The 19,354-nt window shown below is 31.9% G+C and overlaps 1 protein-coding gene across 1 annotated transcript in view; it reads right to left on the bottom strand.

Moving 5' to 3' along the window:
* Positions 1-969: 969 nt before the first annotated feature.
* LOC139501156 (zinc finger transcription factor lin-29-like) overlaps positions 970-19,354 on the bottom strand; it is a 64,145-nt gene continuing 45,760 nt past the window's right edge. The window contains exons 3-4 of the mRNA XM_071290146.1: positions 6,295-6,479; positions 970-3,885 (exon numbers count right to left, since the gene is read on the bottom strand). Of these exons, the coding sequence (XP_071146247.1) occupies positions 2,956-3,885; positions 6,295-6,479 (1,115 nt within the window). The 3' untranslated portion in view covers positions 970-2,955. The remainder of the gene's footprint in view (positions 3,886-6,294; positions 6,480-19,354) is intronic.

The following is a 19,354-nucleotide window of genomic DNA, read 5'->3' as shown; positions in this document are numbered from 1 at the left end:
ATTATGTAATCATTGCAGTTAATTAGCCATTTTGAATATATTGGTAATGAACGTAGTCTGGCAAACAAGTTCTATAGAAATAAAAATCTGCAAAAAAATCACTTCATGACAAGGTTTTCAATCATTATATAGTAAGAGATTCTTATAATTATGCAAATCATATGAGAAATATTCATACATAAACTTTTCCCCAAAATATGGTGATAAAACTAAGCATTCATGCACTTACACAAATAAAAATATTCACAGAATGCAATCAAACCAGAAAAGCCACTGCAGACTTATTCCTATCTGGTAAATATATTTTCAGTCCAAAACACCATTTTGTTTGGATACATTAAATTGATTTTCTTGATCTTATCTCTTAATCGAAATGGAACTTAAAACTGTTAAATCACTCAGTTGTGAAAGATAATACGTCTGAATCAATACCTAAAAGGGGAATAAGTCGAAAAATTAATGTTACAACTGTTTGGAGACAACAGCTCTTTGATTTCAGAAAAAAATCCTTTTAGGGCGTTACATATCAAAACTCTATTGTAATAACAAAGGCAATCATCCTAATCAGTGATTATATGAATTCAATGATCACTTTCAAGGGAAGAACATTTATCCATATTTGGTCCATTAGGCTTTATTGTGGAAAAGGACCAATTATAGTACTTTCCTAAAAGTTGAGTAGAAACTGGCACAGTTACTGAAGAGTAATCACATCTTTAAGATGCATGTGGTGATGAATGATAGAACCATGTAACAGCAATAGTCCAAACAGACCCTTTGGACCATGTGAGCTAAAAATAGCTACATATAATTTAACAATCAAACTTAACCACCAGTCAATAAACAAAAGCATTGCAGTAAAGATGATATTGAATATACATCTAGTAAAGTTAGGAAAAACAATAAGTTGTAAACATAGTGCATGGATGTAAAAGGATTAAATTTTAGTTATACATTCTGATTATCGCATTTATTTTCATTTTTGCTATTTCCTTATAAATTGATGTGGAATTATTTTTAAAAAAATTGTCTTTTATGTTACAAAATCCTATCTATGACTATGGAGCCATGTTGCTTAGACCTTTTATATTTACATCAAAGAGATCTTGTAGGTGCTGAAATTATTTGTTATTTAAATTCTTTTTTTATCACCATTTGAAAAACGAAAATCTAATTACCAGTGGCAGATCCAGAAATTTTCAAAAGGGCACTCAACACAGACTGCCTTGGAGAGGGCTGTTTCAGTAATTCCCTAAAATATTCAATTATTTTTTTCCCACAGAAGGGGCTTACCCCACCACCCCTTAATCTGCCTCTGATTAACTTAAAACTTTAATAAGTTGATGCTGCCAATTTTTCTAATTGATATGAGGGACCAAAAAATAGTATTAAAATACAATCTACAGTTTTCGATTTGCATCATAACTCAATGATTGATTGTTCTTTTCTTAACATCTAGCAGGAAATATTTCATGCATATACTGACAAGAAAATATAATTAATAAATTTAAGCTACTGCATAATTACATAAAACGTTGTGAACATAATTAAAACATGCTGCTTTCCACAGTCGTCATGTGACATATGTACAGATAACTTAGTCATGTGACATATGTACAGATAATTTAATAGTTTAATCCTTCTACCATTGAAGATTATAACAAGATTAAAATTTTAGTTTTTAAACAAAACATTTAAATTGAGCAATTTCATTGAACTGCAATTGTATTTTGTTTGAACAACAAAAACTATACATAAACAACAACTTACCATTAAAAAAAGACGTTCTCAATTTTTTTATTGACCTTTCTTTATAACTGTTCTGAACCATATGAGTTTTTGGACCATACATGTATTCCACTTTATTTCATTACTCATTTACATCAATGATTATCATTTGATTAAATGAGAAAAGATTTCATGTTTAGAAATTTTTATATATGGTCATGATCATATAAGTATTGTCCAAGTACTCACATGGTTCCAAACATAACCATATAGCTAGACATACCTTCTAATTCAAAGCATTGGAAAGATCGGTGAATACATATTAGAACTCATCAGCTGTTGAACAAATATGAAGTTCTTACAAGTATTTTTTGGGAAAAGTGTGATCACATTTTTTTAGTTGTTTCAACATATTGAAAAATTCAAAGTATAGGTTAACAGGAAGTATTTGTGTTAGAGATCAAAAAAGTGGTTTTAATATTTATAATTAATCAGATTTATTTAGTCAGCATGGTTTTTATCCGACATTACAACTCGACACTGTTAAACTAGATCTTCTTTTCTGAATGGTTTCTAGTAACAAATAAGTAATAAGTATTTTTCATGTTGTTTGTGTTGACATGACTACATTAAGATATTTTTTAATATAAACACAAAAATAGATAAAATACCTACAGCTTAAGGATGTACTTAGGTGATCTTACATGATTTTAAATAAATCAAGAATTTAAAATTGATACTATAAGCTGGAATAGTATAAGTTAAGGATAAAAATAAGCTAAAAACATTGATAGGTCATGGAGCTCCTTTTCGAGATATTTCATTTTTAAAATATATCGGGAAAACTTAAGGCTGACTCAGACTTTTACCTTATATTTGCATTGGTCTTATTTTGATCTCAAACCAAAAGAAAAAAATCAAGAATCTGCTTAAATTTTGTCAAATGACCTTTTATGAGCTATTAAGTCTTATATTAAAAGATAAATAGGTGTTATGGGGCAAATTTTTACCTTGTATCGTATGGAAAAACACCAAGGAGTAGGAACACATCTGACACAAATTCCAATATCTCACCTAAGTACATCCTTAACAATTAACATTGCTAAGTAAAAAATAGCATTATATTATAGTTTATAAAACATCAATGCTGGTGTTGTAACTTAGTTACTTTTAAAATTCGCTAAAAAGTTATACAAATAGTTTGAAATAGTTCGGTAAATCTCTTTTTTACATAGGTTGCTGGCTGACAAAAGATGATGATGAAGAACTGATATGATTGGTTGCTTGTGGCATGTGATCAAATGTAGATCTTTGACTGGTGTGGTTGCTAGGTAGGCTACCATGACCATTAAGTTTGTTGAATTGTTGAATATCATTGATAAAGCTGTTGGCTCTTGGAGACTGGGACCCTAGTGGTGGCGGTCGTTGAAAAAAATCGACCCTAGGGGAATCAAATGGCATCATAGGGGGAAAACTCAATCTTCCATTTCTATTACGTGAATTATCTGCTAAGTTGACATTTGACCTATTGTTGACCTCTTGACCTCTGATCTGTGTGTCTGCTGGTGACAGAGAAGATGTATTACTAGACACAAGATTCTGCTGATCACGACTCATCATTGCTCTAACGATTAGATTTTCTTCGGAAAGTCTATAATTCTCTGGCTGCTGATCCTGCAGTCTGTCGTTTGCATTTTTATCTGGAAATCTAAAATCTGCTCTCTGTGTATCTAGTCGATCGGCAGATTGTCTGAAGTTGTCGGCTCTATGTGCATCACGTTCATCTAAACGTTTGTCAGTAAACCTATAATTATCTCCCCTATTATCTATTTCCATGCTTTCCGGGCCTTTGTTGTTAAATCTGAATTCATTGGTTTTTGTTTGATCAAATCTTTTTGCAACAGCAAGATGAGCAAATCTGGCAACTTCGTCATTTCTTTGCTGTAATGCCCTATCTAGTGGCGGAGAATTGGTAAATCTAAAGTTGTCTGCCCTTCTATCATCCATTCTATCACCAGAGTTCACATCACGTTCTTCTGAAGTAAGATCTATAGTGCTAGACATACCATTGCTAGGTAATCGTGTAGGCTTTGGTTTGTGAATTCGGTTGATAAGATCTGACGGAACACCATCTATTGACTTTAGATGAACATGCATCTGTAAAAGAAGATAGTTTATTTTAGTCATTTAATTTTTCTCTTAACAAGACCATATTTAATTATACATCCATAAGAAAAAGTATTCAGTAAATTTTGTTTCCCACTTTATACCACTATTCCTTTGAAAAAAACACATTGTTTTTACAATTATGGTGAGACTGTCGCTCTGACTTATATATTACTGAGACTATGCAGTATGGGTTTAATTCATTGTTGAAGGCCATACAACTTATATTTGATAGTTCTGTGTCATTTGGTCTCATGTGAAGAGTTGTCGCATTGGCAGTTATACTACATCTTCTTATTTTTATAATTGTGCATCACCTCAAAATGTGACAAGATCGAGCCCTTACAAATATTTATCTAACAAGTTAGTATTTTTAAAAATGATATGGAAGGAACATCAATAAGAATGGTTGTTTAATACAATTTTTAAAATATGTTAAAGTAGAACTATTTTTTTCAAATTGTTGAGTTAAAGATCTACTTCCCTCTTTTTTGATAATACTTTTAAAATCTAATCACAAATGAGTAGTTTTATAAAGTAACTTAGAATGAGAATTAACAAATAAAAAGAAATATCAATTGTAATATCTTTCAATCTACCAGAACATATTGCTAAATCACAAAATGTAGAAAAAATATAATAAGTTGAATTAAAAGTTTATACAATTCTTTGAACTTTACTATTTGTCATAAAATGCTTACAGAGGCTCAAATTTTAAAAAATAAATACCAAATTATTCTAATATATTCAACTGCTGAAATCTGAAATGGAACCATAAATCCTAAAATAGCTTGGTGCTGAGAAACTTTTGAATTAAGTTTCTAGAAATGTTTTCAAGCTTTTGAAGAAAGTAAGAAAGTTTCAGCATAAGTCAATGAAGCTATTTAGAATAAGTATACATTGTGCTATTGGTATTTTAAAAACGATGTATCCTATAAAATAATGAGTATTATGATCACAAAATTATAGATTGGCTGCTAAGTCAAAAGACTTATTTTTTATTCAGAGTTATTCCCCTTCCATCATATTCTGTTTATTGGTGTTACTCTTTGTGTATTTATATCATATGAGTATTCATATCAGATCTAATTGTTTACAGAGATTTTTTTATTGATAAATCTAAATTGAGAATTGTTTCCTGTTGCAGCACTGTAAGGTCAATGTGCACAAATTTCTTTACAAATCAAATAAATTTTTCATGTAGGCCTATTGCAATACATAAAGTTATTCTTTATATATATATATTTAATGAACATTTCTCATTTGCTTAAACCTCACCACAATCTAGTCAGATTCTTTCAGTGTCTTGATTAATTGTCCTTTTCATGTTTTAATTTGATTTGCCTAATACCAAAAATGTTTATTAAATGTGTTTGACCTCTAACATTGTGTCAGGGGAAATAACTCCCAACTTAAAATAGGTCGGTCATATGGAAAATTATCTTTGAGTCTTAATTTCAGTCTCAATGTATTAATTTTGTATCTGTTTGTTTTCTAAAAACACCATAGTAAAGAGTTTTGGATTAACCGTTTAATTTTTGCAAGCATCAATGAAATATCATAATTTATATTGAAAAGTCTCCTCTACAAATAAAAGAAGGACCGCTGAAGAAACCTGTATCATGCTTCACAAATCTGCACTAACACAAAATAATATCTTGTCATCAAACACAGCAAATTAAAAAATATGCCTATGCCAGTCAAGGTCATTATAAATTTCCATCACCATATGCAATTTTCAATATTTTTAATGGGCTCAGTATAAGCACATGATGTGTTATGGTATTCCCTATCTATAGGTTGTAATTGTTTTCTCAGCTTGAACATAATATACAAACTGTCTGTTGCGTAGTATTTGATATTTATCATGGACCATTTTCAATTAATATCGTAAATGATATATTTTCTACTGCAACTAAAAAATTTGGAGCACGAAAAGCCTACATTTTCCCTAAAATTGAGCTATGCAAAATATTTCAAACAAAATAATGACATTCTATAGTTGAAAAAATCAAAAACTTTGTCAACTTTTTTTTAGACAGTGTTAATAGCTTAAAATATTCTTTTGATTCGCATTGACTTTATAAAATCTTCTTTTTCTTTTACCCAATTGTGATACATGATTTTTTTAAATTATTTTTTTTGGCTTTGAACTAGGTGTTCTATGATTTTGTTTGATTTATTCCTGCTTTGTATGCATCTAAGGAGTTGCTGTTACACACCTGTCCCAAATCAGGGGAGAGGGGAGGGTTGAACACTCACATAAATGTTTAGCACCGCCAAATCTTTATGTGCTTGTGTAATTCAAAGGTTGGCCTTTTTGACATGTTAGACTCACCTTGAGCATATGAGATTTGAGACTACTTTCGTTGGTATGGTCCTATGATATGTTTGACTCACCTTGAGCATATGTGATTTGAGACTACTTTCGTTGGTATATGCCCTATGACAGATCATGCATTGGAATTGTTTGGTCTGAGACTTTTTGAGATGTTCGTCATGGTTTCTCATATGATGATGGAGATTAGCCATTTGAGCAAAGGCTCTGTCACAACCTTCAAATGAACACCGGTATGGTTTCTCTCCTGAAAAATAACAAAATTACATACTTTGAATAGTTAGTTCTTGGGGGGGGGGGGGGGTAAGTTTCCTGATTTCTAAGTCTGAACACCATTGATCTTGCATTAAGGCTTAATTTTTGCCTTTTTTTGTCCCAGACTCTCAAAGATCAAATTTACATGAAAATATATTTTTTTAATGCTATTTGCCAGCCATTTCTGAACTTCACAAATGTTCTCACGAAATCCCAATAGGAAATGCCTGAAGCCACAAAGGAAAAGTGTCAAAGATTCCCTAAATAGCAATAAGGTCTATTGGTATCCACAGACTGTGTGTGGCCCCCATGGATAGCCATGGTCATTTAATGTCATTTAGTAGTATATTAGTGAGTGTACCTTTAAAAGATTAGCTTAACTCCTGTATGGGAATCAAATACCTAGAATATGTCATTGCTTCCAGAAAAAAACTAATTACAAAATGTATTCTGTAAGGTAAATGGTTGATTGAATATTGGTGTTTTAATGCAACTTTTAAGTGCCATTTTGGGCTATATTGGGGCAGCCAGTTTTTATTGGTGGAGGAAGCCAGAGTGCCCAGAGAAAACCACTGACATTCGATAGGAAAACTGATTATCCTAATTAACTAAGATTGTAGTCCAGTGCATCCGCACTGGCAGGGTTTGAACTCACAACCTCAGTGTTGACGGCTAGTGATTACAGTAAAACTAATTGGACAACTTAGCCACAGAGGCCCCTATATTCTGCAAGAATAACTTTTACGAATTTAGAATTAATTATTTCAAGTTGGAAAATAAGATTTTCGTCAAATGCAGATTAAATAGGACACCAACACTTATATCCAAACTATTCCATAATTGCATCCATCCTCATCCAAATACAGAAGACTAATTATGTTTACACAGCTGGTCAATAATTACAACAAAAACAACCTGTGTCTAACTCATTTTTAAGGACAATTCATTCAAAGCATTATTCATTTAAATGCAGAAACTAGAATTGAAGAATTGATTTCTTCCTTGTTTTTCTTAGTGTTAAAAAAAATGTTCTCTCTACTTTTTTTCATTTATATTATAAATTTAAACTTTAATTCTCAATTATTTCAAAAATCAGATATAATTTTTCAAGTATAATTAATTGCTGAAAAAGACCCCTTCAACAATTTTGTGTGATGATAATTTGGCCCAGATTTTCAAATATTAATATTAAATAAGAGATTTTTCATTCCTTCTTGAATTATTAATCTTACAAATGTCATATGATCTATCCACCAATTTCATTGCTAAAAAAAATTAAGAGTTGTCTCCCATTGAACATATAGAGATTTGAAATGGTTTGCACACACATTGATTCACTGATGATGATTAATATCTTGCCACTAATATTACATGCAAGAGAATGATATGTTAATGTGTAATGGAGACATCAAGAAGTAAACAGAACCATTGAGCGGTAGTTTAAATGTGCTGAAAGGACACAGTTGGCAGGAAAATAAAACTACATTGATAATTAATATATCCTTGCTCGAAATGTAATAGTCCATGCTCTTTTAAATCTATGTGCTGCATGCTTGGAGCAGAAGGAGTAGTAGTTTAATGTGCCAACTCACATGGACTCATTTTATCCTATACTGACGTTTTATCCTATATTGACAATCTATTCTTGCTCCAAATGTAAACCAGTCCTTGTCCTTATATATATGTGTTGCATATGGAGCACATTGAGTGATAACTTATCCTACATTCTTTACCGGCTCTAAATGTAAAGAACCATGTTATAATAAATAATCCTATGCTATAGCTTTTTTGGCAAATTATTTATTGTTTTAAGTTTACAAGAAATTATTCAAAATAAATTCCAAATAAGGAGATGTATGATTGCCTATGAGATAACTATACACCAAACTTCAAATGAAGTGGATGTAAGCCATTATAGGCAATGTTATGCCTTCATCAATGAGAAAACCAATACCATATAGTCTACCCAAACAATTGCTCTTTTGACCTCTGAAGGCCACATAAATTATTAGATGGATATGTTGAAAATATAGGATATCAACTCTTCAAATTACAATATCTTTTTCCAATTTGTTCATCCTTGTAGTACAGTACCTTCTAAACAATTTTTTGTCAATCTAACATTTTGAAAAAAATCATAGTCATAGTCAAACCAACATAGACTCACTTTGCAATACCAAGAGCCCATGCATTGTGTTATATCTGTATTTACTCTTATCTCCAAAGGAGCTGTTATTCTAACATATTATCAATCAAAGTTTTACAAAATATTTAAAAAAAAAAAAAAAAAAAAAAAAAAAAAGTCTTTAATAAACAACAATTGATGTATGAGGGGCCTGATGGGTTATTTTAAGTCATTAATAAACAACAACTGATGTATGAGGGGCCTGATGGGTTATTTTCGTTCTTTGAGATTGGCACATTTTTGCTATCCTGATCAGTTTTTCTAGATTAATTTTTTCTATATATTTTCGTGATCCATGATCATGGAAATTTATTTTCTGTGAGTCGCGATTGACAAAAAAATCAACTTGTGAATTGTGATGAGACCCTGCCCCCATCAGGCCCCTCATGTATATGGGGTAGACCCAAGTTAACAAAATTTCATAACTTTCAGTTAATTTTTCGTAAAAAGTAATGTATATTCATAATGACTTAATTTACTTAATTAAAAATGCAAAACCTTTCTTCTATTGAAATTTTTAGGTAACCAGATTAGAAATGAAGGAGTGTGACTAAGGCATGTAGAAAAAGTGTGGACACAAATCAGTGTGGATAGTCCTGGAGGTTGGTGACTCCTTGTTTATTTTATCACAATGAAAACAAAGGATATAAAATACATTTTGGCACAGTATGATTTGTCTTTTGTCTTTTTGTAAGATGAGTTCAGTTTGTTCTAATGTTTTCCAGTTACAATAGTGACCTAAGTTGAATGGGGAGGTCATGGCTATCAAATATATTTAACCCTGTGTAACATTCTTTAAAGGCCGGTCTCATTTCAAGAGCCTATTTAATAGCAGACCTGCCAACTATTTATGGAGGATATTTCCCATGAGGAGTTGTGACTTTAATTTTGGAATTCAGTATTACAAAATAAACAATAAACCGTAACAAAATATCCGATTCATTATGATGAGTGTATAAAATTGAACGTTAAAAATCTTTCTGCTAATTTTTGTTACCGGAAATTCCTTAAATAACCTGATTGCTCTATCAAGAACTAATTAAGAAGTGGTGATCACTTATACATGAACTGCCTATAGCAAAATGTTGTCTCATTCACCTGATAATGCTATTCACCTAAAGATTGTCGCTAGGATCACTATATAAGTGGGGCATGTTTAAGAAAAAAGGAACTAAATTTGTCTACTTGTTTATGCAATTTCTACAGAAAATCTTTAACTGTCCATGCCTAGGAGCTTAATCCTTGTCTGTCAAATCAAGGTATACATTATATAGGACCTTCATGATGTATGATTTTGACTTAGTTGCCCTGAATCAAACATAATGGAAACTATTTTGTAGACAACTTAAATTCTTTCTGTACACTAATGTGTTTATTTGTACACTTTTCAAAAATATAAAACACAAACAAATGCAATATAAAATTCAAGATTATCAATGTACATATAATCAATATAAGAAGATATGGTATGAGTGTCAATGAGACAAACTCTCCACCAATTCACTAAAAATTTGTAAAAAGTAAACAATTACAGGTCAGAGTATTATGCCTTCAACATGGAGCATTTGCCAAAAGTTAATCAAAGTTATGAATAAACAAAAAGACAAAAAGAGTTATTAATGGACCAGATAATTACAGCATACTAGTAGTAGTTCATTCAGTGAGTAATGAGATATAATTAAAAAATATTTAGTCAATTAAGGGCATACAATACAGTTACTGGGGAAGTAATGAGGTTGCTAACGTAAATTGTTATTTTTGCAACATCAAACTGTGAATTATCAGGGAAAGATGCAGTTTTCGACTGATTTTTATCATTCCATAGACACAATGTTAAAAAAAATGGTAAAATAAAAGAAATCCCTACCTAACCTAACCTATTTTTTTTCAAAAATGTAGTAGCTATAGGAAACACACATATCATTTTTTTGGGCCTTAAGGATGTCTGGAAATGTTGCTCTCCTATCAATAATAATAAACAACATCTAAACCAGGATATGGTCACATGTGCTGGTAATACATATAAAACATAAATAAGACCTACATTGAAGGCTGTCACCTATAGCGTCAACACTTCTATATTACAAAAGTCACATTCAATCTGTCATACTAATTATAAAACTTATAAAAAATTTAAACACATTTGTCCTTCCTGTAAAAAGGCTCTATAATAATGATAGAGTTGTCTAAAAAAGAAAATAAGATAACATAAATTATTGCAATGGCAGATGAGGAGGGAATAAAGAATGAAGGAAAATTAAGAGGGGGGGGGGGGGGGGGCAGGGTCCCAAAATGATTCTCTTCTGCATGCTTGCACTTTTCACAAGACAATATGGTCATTTAATCTGTTTATGAATACAACTAATGCAATGAAGTAACATGCTACACAAGAATGTGTCCCCACAGTACACGGTTGCCCCATCAGCACTATCATTTTCTAGGTTCAATGGACCGTGAAAATGGGGAAAAATCTCTAATTTGGCATTAAAATTAGAAAGATCATACCATATGGAACATGAGTACTAAGTTTCAAATTGATTGGACTTCAACTTTTTCAAAAACTACATCGACCAACAACTTTAACCTGATCAAAGCAGGACAAACAAAAGGACGGACAGACGCACAGACAAGAAATCATAATGCCCATAAATGGGGCATAAAAAAAAGAAAGAGATAGATTCCAAAAAATTGCTGTGACCCTGACCTTGGACATTTTAATCTTAAAAATCAATGGCGGTCTTTCTCATCTCATGGAAAATTGTCAAACTATTGTCTTAGATTGGTGAAAATTGGAACTTTGGTTCAAAATATATATCATTTGGAAATCATACATTGTCCAAACTTTTTTTCACCTTGACCTAAAAGTATTCATCATAAAATTAATAGAACCCTTCCTCACGGCATGAACATTTAAAAAAAAAAGGGTGAATTTCTGACATTTAGTAACAAAAGTTAATATTTTAAAAAAAATGGTTTGTCGACAAAAAAAAAGAGGGTGTTTTGACTTTAACCTTTGATAAATTTACCCCAAAATAAAAGGTGTCCTTTCAACCCATGAGCCATAATAGAAACCAAGATTGCTTGACAACTTTGGAGACATCAGTATAAACTATATATACCTGAGTTCACAGTCATTATTCAGGCAGTATGTGCGGTGCTCAAAACACCAAATCCAGTATTTTGATTGGTTGTTTGATATAAGAAGATGTGGTATGAATGCCAATGAGTTATTTCTCCATCCAAGTCACAATATGTACAATTTGTGAAAGTAAACTTGATGGTCGGGTTGTTGTCGCTTTGACACATTCCCCATTTCCTTCTCAATTTTATTGATGTCAGATTTCCAAAGTTTTATGACCATAAGGCCATATTCAGCTTTTTTGTAATACTCATTATCTCTCTTTAAAAGTATATACTTTTTTAAATGATGACAATGTTAAAGAGTAAACTTGACCCTAAGCATTTTATTTAGTATATATCTATTATTCAAACTTTGCAAAGATTGCTAACAAAATTACACAAAACTAAGGGAGCTACCATTTGATTTTTATGGGGGGGCTAGGATGAAATTTGAAAAAAAGGAAGGACAGGAGTTTTGAGTAAAAAAAAAGGCAGGATGTGACACTTGCAAATAAAAATATGTCAGGATGACAATTTATGTAAAAAAAGTCAGGATAAACTAAAAAAAAAAAAGCAGAACCGAATAGAGTGAAAAATAAAAAGGCAGGACAGAGATTACAACTAAAAAAAAATGCAGGACAAAATGTTTCATCCTAGCCCCCCCCCATAAAAATCAAATGGTAGCTCCCTAAAAGTCAAATTTTTCAGCTTGAACAGATATATCAAAACTGGGGAGAATATGATACAAGGTATTCAACTCATTCTAAATATAGCGATGAAAGTAACAGACTGTAAAATTGACTGATCTGATGCATTATAAAAATCATAATGATAATAACTGTCTGGTTTTTATCATGCTTCATGGATTACATAAAAAGTCATATTACATAACATTGGGAAAATAAGGAGCCCATCAAAAATTTACATAAAATAGATTTTACTATTTTAACATTACTTAAATAGGCCACCTAAAATATATCATTAAACTATTTAAATAAAAAATTAAAGATTTAACCTTGTCTACCAGCGATCATACTAGCAAACTATAGTCATTTGTTGAAACAATGAGAGATGAACCTAATAAAAAAACCAACTTTCAATTACAGGAAAGGCAAAAATTCTTTAAAGGCTGCAACATATTACAGTAGTCTGAATAATAGAACATAAAAATTCAAGGTAACTGTATATTAGTTGTTACTTTCTCTTCATGTTTCTTTAAAAACAAATTAGATATGAATTGCTCCATTATTACTTTAAATAAAAAAAAGTTCATTAAATTCTAAATTTCTTGAATTATAAAAAGAGATATCAATTTTTCTTGTTTCTTTATATAAATTGATATCAATTTTTCCTTTATTTTTTTTTAAATAAATAGATATCTTTTGTTCCTTGGTTTCATTAAATACATACATATCAACTTGAAGAATCCTTTATTTCTTAAAAATAAAATAGATATTAATAGCTACATTGATCCTTTAAATAAAAAGGTGTCAATTGCACTCTGTTTCTTCAAATAAATAAATATCAATAGCTCCTTTGATTCTTAAAACTCATAGATATCTTTTGTTCCTTTATTTCTTTAAATAAATAGATATTTATTACTCCTTTGTTCCTTTAAATAAATAGATATATATTGCTCCTTTGTTCCTTTGAATAAATAGATACCAATTTTTCTTTATTTTTTGAAATAATTTAGTCTTCAATGAAATACACACTAAATTCTGATTAATATTATAATGGAGTCCATGCATGGTTAATAGTTTATTTTTTGGACTCCTACACTATTACCAGTACTGCTGTTAAATTATATTCCAAACTTTAAAATTCTATATGAATAAATTACTATGAATAAATCCCTTTTTTTTTATTTTATAACTTGTAATAATTATACTTCAGAAATTTTATATCCTGATGTTTTATATTAATCTGAGTTTTAATGGCTTCATTTAATCTCACAATTATGTTCATAAAATGAAATCCATGTTTTTTCTGGTAAAGGAGCATTTTTAAATGCATAACATGCATGAAATGCATTACAGAGTGAATTACAAGTACATCTTACACTTCAACAGAGTGCAACAAAATTAAAGTGCTTAAAATGCATGGCCTAGCTTCATTTAACAACTGAGATCGAACTCTGAACAGATACAGCAAGTATTGACTCAATATCAAAGCTTGGAACAGCTATGTATAGTCTGCAATCTGTTGACTGTGCTTTTGTGTGTGGTAAAGCATGCAATGTGTTAACTGTGCTTTTGTGTCTTTTATAGTCTGCAATCTATTGTCTGTACTTTTGTGTCTGGTATAGTCTGCAATCTGTTGTCTGCACTTTTGTGTTTGGTATAGTCTGCAATCTGTTGTCTGTGCTTTTGTGTTTGGTATAGTCTGCAATCTGTTGTCTGTAATTTTGTGTCTTTTATAGTCTGCAATCTGTTGTCTGCACTTTTGTGTTTGGTATAGTCTGCAATCTGTTGTCTGTGCTTTTGTGTTTGGTATAGTCTGCAATCTGTTGTCTGTAATTTTGTGTCTTTTATAGTCTGCAATCTGTTGTCTGTGCTTTTGTGTCTGGTATAGTCTGCAATCAGTTGTCTGTAATTTTGTGTCTTTTATAGTCTGCAATCTGTTGTCTGTGCTTTTGTGTCTTTTATAGTCTGCAATCTGTTGTCTGTGCTTTTGTGTCTAGTATAGTCTGCAATCTGTTGTCTGTGCTTTTGTGTCTGGTATAGTCTGCAATCTGTTGTCTGCACTTTTGTGTCTTTTCTAGTCTGTAATCTGTTGTCTGTGCTTTTGTGTCTTTTATAGTCTGCAATCTGTTGTCTGTGCTTTTGTGTTTGGTATAGTCTGCAATCTGTTGTCTGTAATTTTGTGTCTTTTATAGTCTGCAATCTGTTGTCTGTGCTTTTGTGTCTGGTATAGTCTGCAATCAGTTGTCTGTAATTTTGTGTCTGGTATAGTCTGCAATGTGTTGTCTGTGCTTTTGTGTCTAGTATAGTCTGTAATCTGTTGTCTGTACTTTTGTGTCTGGTTTAGTCTGTAATCTGTTGTCTTTGCTTTTGTGTCTAGTATAGTCTGCAATCTGTTGTCTGTAATTTTGTGTCTTTTATAGTCTGCAATCTGTTGTCTGTGCTTTTGTGTCTAGTATAGTCTGCAATCTGTTGTCTATGCTTTTGTATCTGGTATAGTCTGTAATCTGTTGTCTGTGTTTATGTGTCTGGTATAGTCTGCAATCTATTGTCTGTAATTTTGTGTCTGTTATAGTCTGCAATGTGTTGTCTGTGCTTTTGTGTCTTTTATAGTCTGCAATCTGTTGTCTGTAATTTTGTGTCTGTTATAGTCTGCAATGTGTTATCTGTGCTTTTGTGTCTTTTATAGTCTGTAATGTGTTGTCTGTAATTTTGTGTCTGGTATAGTCTGCAATGTGTTGTCTGTAATTTTGTGTCTGGTATAGTCTGCAATCTGTTGTCTGTAATTTTGTGTCTGGTATAGTCTGTAATGTGTTGTCTGTAATTTTGTGTCTGTTATAGTCTGCAATGTGTTGTCTGTGCTTTTGTGTCTGTTATAGTCTGCAATCTGTTATCTGTGCTTTTGTGTCTTTTATAGTCTGCAATGTGTTGTCTGTGTTTATGTGTTTGGTATAGTCTGCAATGTGTTGTCTGTAATTTTGTGTCTGTTATAGTCTGTAATGTGTTGTCTGTACTTTTGTGTCTTTTATAGTCTGCAATGTGTTGTCTGTGTTTATGTGTTTGGTATAGTCTGCAAACTGTTATCTGTAATTTTGTGTGGTATAGTCTGTAATCTGTTGTCTGTAATTTTGTGTCTGGTATAGTCTGGAATCTATTGTCTGTAATTTTGTGTCTCGTATAGTCTGTAATCTGTTGTCTGTAACTTTGTGTCTGGTATAGTCTGTTATCTGTTGTCTGTAAATTTGTGTCTGGTATAGTCTGCAATCTGTTGTCTGTGCTTTTTTTCCTGCTATAGTCTGCAATCTGTTGTCTGTAATTTTGTGTTTGATATAGTCTGCAATCTGTTGTCTATGCTTTTTTTCTGCTATAGTCTGCAATCTGTTGTCTGTAATTTTGTGTCTTTAATAGTTTGTAATCTGTTGTCTGTGCTTTTGTGTCAGGCATAGTCTGGAATCTGTTGTCTGTAATTTTGTGTCTTTAATAGTTTGTAATCTGTTGTCTGTAATTTTGTGTCTTTTATAGTCTGCAATCTGTTGTCTTTGCTTTTGTGTCTGGTTTAGTCTGCAATCTCTTGTCTGTAATTTTGTGTCTTTCATAGTCTGCCTTCTGTTGTCTGTGCTTTTGTGTCTGGTATAGTCTGCAATGTGTTGTCTGTAATTTTGTGTATTTTATAGTCTGCATTCTGTTGTCTTTGCTTTTGTGTCTGGTTTAGTCTGTAATCTGTTGTCTGTAATTTTGTGTCTTTCATAGTCTGCAATCTGTTGTCTGTAATTTTGTGTCTAGTTTAGTCTGTAATCTGTTGTCTGTAATTTTGTGTCTGTTATAGTCTACAATCTGTTGTCTGTGCTTTTGTGTCTGGTATAGTCTGCAATGTGTTGTCTGTAATTTTGTGTATTTTATAGTCTGCAATCTGTTGTCTGTGCTTTTGTGTCTGGTATAGTCTGCATTCTGTTGTCTGTGCTTTTGTGTCTGGTATAGTCTGCAATGTGTTGTCTGCAATTTTGTGTCTGGTATAGTCTGCAATCTGTTGTCTGTAATTTTGTGTCTGGTATAGTCTGTAATGTGTTGTCTGTAATTTTGTGTCTTTAATAGTCTGCAATCTGTTGTCTGTGCTTTTGTGTCTGGTATAGTCTGCAATGTGTTGTCTGTAATTTTGTGTATTTTATAGTCTGCAATCTGTTGTCTATGCTTTTGTGTCTGGTATAGTCTGCATTCTGTTGTCTGTGGTTTTGTGTCTGGTATAGTCTGCAATGTGTTGTCTGCAATTTTGTGTCTGGTATAGTCTGCAATCTGTTGTCTGTAATTTTGTGTCTGGTATAGTCTGCAATGTGTTGTCTGTAATTTTGTGTCTTTAATAGTCTGCAATCTGTTGTCTGTAATTTTGTGTCTGATATGGGCTGCAATTTGTTGTCTATGCTTTTGTTTCTGGTATGGGCTGCAATCTGTTGTCTTTGCTTTTGTGTCTTTTATAGTCTGTAATCTGTTATCTGTAATTTTGTGTCTGGAGTAGTCTGCAATCTGTTGTCTTTCCTTTTTTGTTTGGTATAGTCTGCAAACTATTGTCTTTGCCTTTGTGTCTTTTCTAGTCTGCAATCTGTTGTCTGTACTTTTGTGTCTGGTATAGTCTGCAATGTGTTGTCTGTAATTTTGTGTCTTTCATAGTCTGCATTCTGTTGTCTGTTCTTTTCTGTCTGGTATAGTCTGCAATGTGTTGTCTGTAATTTTGTGTCTTTCATAGTCTGCATTCTGTTGTCTGTTCTTTTCTGTCTGGTATAGTCTGCAATGTGTTGTCTGTAATTTTGTGTATTTTATAGTCTGCAATCTGTTGTCTGTGCTTTTGTGTCTGGTATAGTCTGCATTCTGTTGTCTGTGCTTTTGTGTCTGGTATAGTCTGCAATGTGTTGTCTGTAATTTTGTGTATTTTATAGTCTGCAATCTGTTGTCTGTGCTTTTGTGTCTGGTATAGTCTGCATTCTGTTGTCTGTGTCTGTTATAGTCTGCAATGTGTTGTCTGTAATTTTGTGTATTTTATAGTCTGCAATCTGTTGTCTGTGTTTATGTGTCTGGTATAGTCTGCAATCTGTTGTCTGTAATTTTGTGTATTTTATAGTCTGCAATCTGTTGTCTGTAATTTTGTGTCTACTTTAGTCTGCAATCTGTTGTCTGTGTCTGGCATAGTCTGCAATATTTTGTCTGTAATTTTGTGTCTTTTATAGTCTGCATTCCGTTGTCTGTGCTTTTGTGTCTGGTATAGTCTGCAATGTGTTGTCTGCAATTTTGTGTATTTTATAGTCTGCAAACTGTTGTCTGTAATTTTGTGTCTACTTTAGTCTGCAATCTGTTGTCTGTGTCTGGCATAGTCTGCAATATTTTGTCTGTAATTTTGTGTCTTTTATAGTCTGCATTCCGTTGTCTGTGCTTTTGTGTCTGGTATAGTCTGCAATGTGTTGTCTGTAATTTTGTGTATTTTATAGTCTGTAATCTGTTATCTGTAATTTTGTGTCTGGTTTAGTCTGCAATCTGTTGTATGTGCTTTTGTGTCTGGTATAGTCTGCAATGTGTTGTCTGTAATTTTGTGTATTTTATAGTCTGCAATCTGTTGTCTTTGCTTTTGTGTCTGGTTTAGTCTGTAATCTGTTGTCTGTAATTTTGTGTCTGGAGTAGTCTGCAATCTGTTGTCTTTGCTTTTTTGTTTGGTATAGTCTGCAAACTATTGTCTTTGACTTTGTGTCTTTTCTAGTCTGCAATCTGTTGTCTGTACTTTTGTGTCTGGTATAGTCTGCAATGTGTTGTCTGTAATTTTGTGTCTTTCATAGTCTGCATTCTGTTGTCTGTTCTTTTCTGTCTGGTATAGTCTGCAATGTGTTGTCTGTAATTTTGTGTCTTTCATAGTCTGCATTCTGTTGTCTGTTCTTTTCTGTCTGGTATAGTCTGCAATGTGTTGTCTGTAATTTTGTGTCTTTTATAGTCTGCAATCTGTTGTATGTGATATTGTGTCTGGTATGGTCTGCAATCTGTTTGTCTTTCTTTGTGTGTCTGGTAAAGTCTGCAATCTGTTGTCTGTGTTTTTTGTTTGGTAAAGGCTGTAATCTGCTGTCAGTGCTTTTGTGTTTGGTATAGTCTGCAATCTATTATCTTTATTTTGTATAAGGTATAGTCTGATAGCATGTTATCTATTTCTTTGTGTTTGTGTATGGTATAGTCTAATAGCTTGTTATCTATTTCTTTGTGTTTGTGTATGGTATAGTCTGATAGCTTGTTATCTATTTCTTTGTGTTTGTGTATGATATAGTCTGATAGCTTGTATCTATTTCTTTGTGTTTGTGTATGGTATAGTCTGATAGCTTGTTATCTATTATATTTGTGTTTGTATATGGTATAGTCTGATAACTTGTTATCTATTATCTTTGTGTTTGTGTATGGTATAGTCTGATAGCTTGTTATCTATTTCTTTGTGTTTGTGTATGGTATAGTCTGATAGCTTGTTATCTATTATATTTGTGTTTGTATATGGTATAGTCTGATAACTTGTTATCTATTATCTTTGTGTTTGTGTATGGTATAGTCTGATAGCTTGTTATCTATTATCTTTGTGTTTGTTTATGGTATAATCTGATAGCTTGTTATCTATTATATTTGTGTTTGTATATGGTATAGTCTGATAGCTTGTTATCTATTATCTTTGTGTTTGTGTATGGTATAGTCTGATAGCTTGTTATCTATTTCTTTGTGTTTGTGTATGGTATAGTCTGATAGCTTGTTATCTATTATATTTGTGTTTGTATATGGTATAGTCTGATAACTTGTTATCTATTATCTTTGTGTTTGTGTATGGTATAGTCTGATAGCTTGTTATCTATTATCTTTGTGTTTGTTTAT

The sequence above is a fragment of the Mytilus edulis genome, chromosome 13 (genome assembly GCF_963676685.1).
Source record: "Mytilus edulis chromosome 13, xbMytEdul2.2, whole genome shotgun sequence".
Classification (NCBI taxonomy): Eukaryota; Metazoa; Mollusca; class Bivalvia; order Mytilida; family Mytilidae; genus Mytilus; species Mytilus edulis.
This window is presented reverse-complemented; position numbering and strand designations above follow the sequence as displayed.